Here is a 7,872-nt window from a genome sequence, read left to right as displayed (position 1 = left end):
GAAGGTGAGTGTTGGAATGCTGGCCTCCACAATCACCCAACCTCAAGCCAATTGAGATGGTTTGGGGTGAGTTGGACAGCAGAGTGAAGGAAAAGCAGCCAACAAGTGCTCAGCATATGTGGGAACTCCTTCAAGACTGTTGGAAAGACATTCCAGGTGAAGTTGGTTGACAGAATGCCAAGAGTGTGCAAAGCAGTCATCAAGGCAAAGAGCTACTTTGTTTAACACTTTTTTTGGCTACTTCATGATTCCATATGTGTTATTTCACAGTTTGAGGTCTTCATTGTTATTCTACAATGTAGAAAATAGTAAAAATAAAGAAAAACCCTTGAAAGAGTAGGTGTGTCCAAACTTGACTGGTACTGTATATCTGTAGTAATTGAAAGATTAAAAAAAAAACTATGTTAAATAAAGTGCTATTAATCCACACAACCAAACAATTTATGCTAGAGAAAAGAAACTAATGTCCTTCCTTAGCGCAAAACCAAAAACCCAACTGAGAGGGAGATGGTAGTACCAATGACATCGTGGTTGTCCACTCATTGTATTGCCAAATTTGGCCTGCCTTGACATGTTTAGGCCTCTTGACACAGTCACTTTGATCAAAGACTAACTCGATGATAAGGTATTATGAAATGTCATCACCACCAAATCTCTATGCACAGTATAACAAAGAGTGGCTGGTCTGGGACATGAAATGATTAGTATTGCGATTGTTTTCTGTCTAATATTTGCTTGGTTATATTATACTGCGACTTTTCACATCTCATCCACACCAGTAAACACGTGCAAGAAATACATTGTCATAAGAGAGAGATTAAAGACCAAATGCTGAAAGGGCAAATAGAATCCTATGCTGAACAGGTTGGTCAGCAAATCAAAAGCAAATTGCTTGAGCAAGAAAATAGGACATTTTCCATTTCTCCACGTGGTGTCAGCAAATATAGCTTAGACAGGCCTAATGAATTAGACATTTTGAACCTCCTTACTGATGAAATACACCAAACAAAAAAAACCTATTTTTTTGAAATATCACATACATAGATAGCCCTTGCTCCACAATGTCACTTTTCTCATCTTCCCTAAAACTCCCACAATCAAGTGAAAAGCTCAAGAGAACCTACAACTAAAATTAAGGAATAGCCTACATCAATCTTAATCTGAAATTAATTCATGAAATATGTAGACTTAAAACAGCGAGGGTTAAGAAGAAATAAAAGTACAAATAAAGCTAAACTCAGATGAAGACAATTAATGCCAAAACGTTTTTACTGATTAGCACGGCTACCAAAAACTGACAACCGAACCACGAGATTATGACATGGCTTTAGTTTCATTCTGATTTGACACGTCTCTATCTGTTCTCTGGGAGTTTGTTGCTACTGTAGATCACACCTGAAATCGCTAAACCATACAAAACAAAGTAAAATAGTTGTCAAAACTGATACCAAGCAGTCAGGTCTTTGCTGGGCATAGTTATTTCACTAAAGTAATTAAGACAAATGCGTTCCCTCAACATATACATTTCTCATTTAACCTGCAGCCTAACAGGACTATCAATACTACCAGCCTTCTCATAATCTTCACATTTTGTAAATTTCAAGGCATTCTTAGAATTTATAGTTCATTTTCTTTTAAAATGTATTCAAATATGCACATATACTGATGTGTATGCATAAATCATAACACATACACAAATCTACATATATTGGACTAATTTGAATGCATGAGGAACTAAAACGATTGAGGCATCCTACTGTCAGACATAGTCACCACAGTTCAATGGGCAAGAGGATAAAGGCTTGGGAGGTGCAGTTTGCGCCTTCCTCAGTCTTATGTCCCCAACACCCAGAGGAAGGATCTACGAGACCAACATCTATTACAGCAGAAAGTGTCACAAGTGTCCATTCACATGGGAGAGGCACCCAAAATTTCTTTCAAGTGTTTGAGTCTGTGTGTAGTCCAGAGCGTCAGCCGAAGCTCCTGCGCTCAACTTAATGCCAATAATTGGATTAATATTTACTCATATTACACCTCCCCTTGTCAACTTCCTCTTTTCCGATGCACCCCCCAAAAACAAATCCCATTATCCCATTCTGTATTCCAATAAAAGTATGTCACAGGACACGCATCTTTCTGTCCCAATATCACAGTTGACTCGATTTTGTTTTCCAAAGGGATCATAACCGCCAAAGAAGACATCTGCAGCACCCGGGTAGGGAGAAGGTACATGTAATTGTTGACATTCACTACCTCACTGATCAGGTCCATCCTTGGTCTTGTCATAACAGACTACTCTTTTTGGATCTGGGGGGGGGGAGAAGGACAGAAATTGAGTGTGTAGGCCCTGGGGAACTTAGTTAACGCATAATGCATGTTATTCAAACTTCAGCTGTACACCTTTGAACATCAAATAGAAAACCCAACTTCACAACTTAAAAAATACACTACACAGAATAGAGACCTTTTAATTTACCTTGTTTTTGCAAATTGAAAACATATTCCATTTCTGTAGAGAAAAAAAAAGATTGATTATCATCTCCAGATGCATAAGACAATTGTATTATTAGACACATTGTCTTTAATGTGAAGCTAATGGATTTAAAGCTTTTGGTGCAAGTGAAATAGCTGGTTAACGCTACTAATGTGTAATACATATTAGAGGTCGACCAATTAATCGGCATGGCCGATTAAATAGGGCCGATTTCAAGTTTTCATAATCTGTAATCGCCATTTTTGGACTCCGATTATGGCCGATTACATTGCATTCCACGAGGAAACTGCGTGGCAGGCTGACCACCTGTTACGCGAGTGCAGCAAGGAGCCAAAGTAAGTTGCTAGCTAGCATTAAACTCATCTTATAAAAAAAACTATCACTTCACATAATCACTAGTTAGCTACACATGGTTGATGATATTACTAGGTTACCTAGCTTGTCCTGCGTTGCATATAATCAATGCGGTGCATGTTCATTTGTCATCGAGTCACAGCCTACTTCGCCAAACGGGGGATGATTTAACAAATGCGCATTCGCGAAAAAAGCACAATTGTTGCACGAATGTACCTAACCATAAACATCAATGCCTTTCTTAAAATCAATACACAGAAGTATTTTTTTTAAACCGGCGCATACTTAGCTAAAAGAAATTCATGTTAGCAGGCAATATTAACTAGGAAAATTGTGTCACTTCTCTTGCGTTCATTGCACGCAGAGTAAGGGTACATGCAACAGTTTGGGCCGCCTGGCTCGTTGAACTAATTTGCCAGAATTACGGTTCGGTTCCGTATTTCACTGAAAGAATAAACATTTTGTTTTTGAAATGATAGTTTCCGGACTTGACCATATTAATGACCAAAGGCTGATATTTCTGTGTTTATTATATTATAATTAAGTCTATGATTCGATATTTGATAGAGCAGTCTGAGCGGTGGTAGGCGGCAGCAGGCTCATAAGCATTCATTCAAACTTTACTGCCTTTGCCAGCAGCTCTTAGCAATGCTTGAGACACAGCGCTGTTAATGACTTCAAGCCTATCAACTCCTAAGATTAGGCTGGCAATACTAAAGTGCCTATTAGAACATCCAATAGTCAAAGGTATATGAAATACAAATGGTAGAGAGAGAATGGTCGACGCCTCTTAATTCCTACAATAACTACAACCTAAAACCTCTTAACTGGGAATATTGAACCACCAGCTTTCATATGTTCTCATGTTCTGAGCAAGGAACTTAAACGTTATCTTTTTTACATGGCACATGTTGCACTTTTAATTTCTTCTCCAACACTGCATTCTTGCATTATTTAAACCAAATTGAGCATGTTTCATTATTTATTTGAGACTAAATAGATTTTATTAATGTATTATATTAAGTTAAAATAAAAGTGTTAATTCAGTATTGTTGTAATTGTCATTATATATCTCACACACACATATATATTTAAAAAAATGGGTCCGATTAATCGGTATCGGCTTTTTTTGGTCGTCCAATAAATCGGTATCGGTGTTAAAATCATAAGTCGGTCGACCTCTAATACATATGTTCATAGACTTGATAAAGCAGGGGAAGAGGAGTTACCTTTAGTGTGATAAGTAACAGCAGCTTTCAGATCAAACGACCCCCAGCTACCTCTGTCCAGACTCTTAGAATGGGGCGGCTCTTTAGACAGACCCAACACCAGGTTGGTCAGGGGGGCCTGGGCAGGCTCAGCACTAATGTCTTTACAAGAGGCCAACAAAACTGCACCTGGACTCTTAGCCTCGCCCTTTGTCTTGTCCTGTCTAGACAGCTGAGCCTTTTCCCCATCCTCACCCTTCACTGTAGCAGGTGGGCAAGCTGGGGCACTAGTCCTTTTCTCTGAGTCTTGAGCCAAAGTGAGAGGCAAAGGCTCTGGGATTGATAGATTAGAGTCAAGGCCTGGCTTGGCAGCAGGGCATTGCTCCCCTTGAAATGTTACCACCGCAACCTTGCCCTCCACGGCAGCGACCGGCCCGCTTCCTCCTTCTGGCCCCACGTTTGGCTCATTGATGAAAGACAGCCCCCACTGATTCTGGAAAATGTCCCCCAAGGCTTTCTGATTTGTCTGAGCAGCCTGGGTGTCCACTTGGCGAGCACTAGGGAGCACAGGTTGCATATTTAAAGGGTTTAGGGGGTAAATGAAAAGAGTACACTTTCTCAGATCTACAGCTGCAGGGTTGGTTAAAGAGTTATAGTCATTGTCCAAAGTGGATGCTACGTTCTCCCCACATGGGAGAGAGGGGGCTGGCGGAATACTACTAGCAGCAGGAGTGAAGAAGGTACCAACAGACGGGCAACTATTTCCATCTCCAGAAACAGGGCCATTAGTAAAGCTAGCTGAGATGATGGTTTTCATAGCAGACATGGGGACCTGTGACAGTCTACCAGGCACCTGAGGAGGCTGCACCTCTCCTCCAGCCTGGGCTGCTTTGTTGAGGTTCTCCTTAACTTTACTTGCATAACTAATCTTGGGCACTATTTTAGCACTACTGTTGTCCACAGGAAATACTGGAGGGGGCTTGAATAAAGTCCAAGAGTCCTCTTTTGAAGAGGAGGAGAGCTTGGCTTTGGGCCTATTCTCAAACTTTTTACCAAAGGCACCTGCAACAGTCTTACTGTCTGAGTTTTTCTTCTGCAGTTCACCCATAGCCACCTCTGGAGCATCCATCCACTTGACTGCTGTCTGGGCGTCTGCTTTATGGACAACTCGCGAGCTCAGCAATTTCTCTGTTGGTTCAAGTCCAGAAACCTCTGGCTCCTGTGTGGCATTGCCCTGCTGCATGACTCTCTCCCTTTCTCTTGTCACATGCTCTGTGTTCTTGATGCTGTTGCGTCTGGTCTTGCGTTTCTTAGGAGTAGTATATCCACCTTCTGAGCCACTGCCATCATTATCAGGGGATGACTTGCTGGAGTAACCATTTGTAATATGAGCAGAGTTTACCACCCCATTCAGAAACAAAGCAGATTCCTTTTTGTCCAAAAACTTTCCCTCATAGTGATTAGTGAAATCCAGGGCCTTGTCATTTATGCGGTCCATATTCTTCTTGTGAACAAGACCCTCTTTGCTGCCCACTTTTGAAAGAGTGGTAAAAACATTGCGTGTTGACTTCTGTTTTACATTAGCATTTATCAAATGTCTGTTACCATTGCTGTTGGTGGGAAGAGGGATACCAACAAAATCCTTTGCAGACAGAATCTTCTCCCCCTCCACCTCACCGGTGTTTATTTTTCCATTGCCTGTAAAAGAAAACAAAAGAAAGTTAGTTGCACTGTCAGTAATACATGTGTAGACTATGAAGTCCAAGCAAAGTCCATAATTCCCTACCACCTCACTCTCCAAATATATCAAAAGGGACAAACAGACCTAATCTGTCTACAAGAATGAAAGCTCGCAGCTCCTTTTACAGGAAACATGGAAAGGCCTTTATAAGATTCTGTATCATGACTATTTAGACTGAATAGGTCAGCTGGCAGCAAACAACCACACACCAGTGCCATATCAGATTCCCTTGAACATAGTAGTCCCATAGCCTACTTGTGACTAGATACCATACATAAATCACTGAAGAAAAATGTGTGCTGTAGGTAGAAATTACCATTACATTGTCCTATATATAACGTTTGATAAGGGGAAGGTGGTTGACAATGTAACTGGGCTTGACTTCGCTAGCTAATACAAAAATATTTTCCATACTAGCATCTAAAGAAAACATTTTAAACTAGATGAAAGATTAGTCATTGCGCCTAAAATACCTGTATAAAATATGAATCAACAAATAACATCTTAATGTTATAGCCAGAATAACTAAAATTGTGTTAAGTGGTGTTCTATTTTCTTGTCTGAACTGAAGCCAAGGTATTTAACATTTTGTTTTATGCATGCCATCAAGTGTTAACTTGTCGAAAGAAACTGGTGAGACTACAATTACATTTCAAGTCACGTAGTTAGCTAAAACATGCAGAAATTGGTTCTGAATTGTTTATTAAAATCAAAATCCCATGAATCTGCCCGCTTGCTAGCAAGAAAATGCTATGTCGTCAAATCACCTACCCAGGCTAACATGTTTGCGTGGCTTCATCATGGTTAACTAAACGCAACAGGCCCGACCCAGCCGAAGCTGTTTGCAAGTGTAAAATGTCTGGCACTAACTAGCTATTTAATCCCCGAAAAGTCTCGAAAGTAAGTTAGTTAGCCATCTTGCTTTTGCAGACCTGTCTGCACCCAGGTGGTAGTAAACAAAATAAAATTGAAACTTGTTTTATGCACAAATCTCACTCTCGTTGCTAGGATTAACTAGCTAGCTCGTTAGCTTTCCATCTCGCATTTTCTAACATGGCCGACGGGAAATGGCAACTCAGAACATTCCAGTGGAGCCGGCTTGTTTTTGTTAGCAAAATATTTCACGGAATTCCGACCAAATTTGCATGAGTTTTTTGATAAAGTCAATGTAAGCACGTGACAAAATAATTGAACTACAAAATGACTAATTAGTAACACAGGGGAATTTTGTCAGGGAGTAGCATAAATGTAGAAATGGGTGGTGAAACCGGCGCACAAGGTCAATCCGCATCTGTCAAACCATCAGCTGTCATGCGACGTTTAACTACCCCATCCAGCGCTTGACCCTGCTAACTATTGAGCTAAATATGTTTTTTAACAGCTTGCAACCACTCTGCTATGAGTCACGCAAGCTACATCGACGTAAGTAATAAACTGGCTAGCTAAGTCATTGACATTAGCTAGCTTGCTAACTTTTCCGGATGGCCCAACCTGTTTTCTTCGTCTGCGTTTCCTGATGCTGGTACTGGAAGTAGATCTGATCATTTTTTAGAGATGTTTTGTATTGAATGGGGTTTCTTTCTTCTCCATGGTGGTGATATCGTCTCTCTTGTGCCCGATCTTTGGGCTGTTCCTCCATTGAAGTGTAATATAATATCCGAGCTCGTCTACCAGTGTGCACCGCTCACTGGGCAAGTGGAGAGCAGACTATTGAACTGTCCAATCAACGCCACTGACAAACGGAAGCTATTCGAGGCCTCTGTATTCGTCAGCTGTATATCTAAGAAGTATTTAAAAAATGTTGGTGGTTCCCCCAGCAACATTGCAAAGGTATTGTCAATATATACATTCATTCAGGTTGAACAACTGGAAATATTATATAAATCAGAAGCGTAGAGAGATTATATTTTATTCAAGCAAATCTGAACTGCCCAAAGTGGCCCTCAGTCACACACCAATGAGACCTGCTGAGACATGTATCCATATAAGGTTTATGATTGTATCACATTGTGGTTGGTTGGTTTTTACAATACATAATCCTGTATCATGCATCATTCTAGCCGGCATTCAACTGA

The 7,872-nt window shown here is 40.5% G+C and overlaps 1 protein-coding gene across 1 annotated transcript; it reads right to left on the bottom strand.

Annotated features, from left to right (window-relative positions):
• Window positions 1–1,019: 1,019 nt before the first annotated feature.
• On the bottom strand, window positions 1,020–7,269 carry LOC115154562 (nuclear FMR1 interacting protein 2-like). Its single transcript, XM_029700890.1, has 4 exons — window positions 6,569–7,269; window positions 4,078–5,754; window positions 2,477–2,509; window positions 1,020–2,307 (listed from the first exon to the last, which is right to left on the bottom strand). The coding sequence occupies exons 1-4, from the start codon at window positions 6,597–6,599 to the stop codon at window positions 2,255–2,257; spliced, it is 1,794 nt and encodes a 597-aa protein (XP_029556750.1). The 5' UTR covers window positions 6,600–7,269; the 3' UTR covers window positions 1,020–2,254.
• Between the last annotated feature and the right edge of the window lie 603 nt (window positions 7,270–7,872).

Source organism: Salmo trutta, chromosome 19, assembly GCF_901001165.1.
Source record: "Salmo trutta chromosome 19, fSalTru1.1, whole genome shotgun sequence".
Taxonomy (NCBI): Eukaryota; Metazoa; Chordata; class Actinopteri; order Salmoniformes; family Salmonidae; genus Salmo; species Salmo trutta.
Note: the sequence above shows the minus strand (reverse complement) of the source record. Positions and strands in the feature narration are given on the sequence as shown.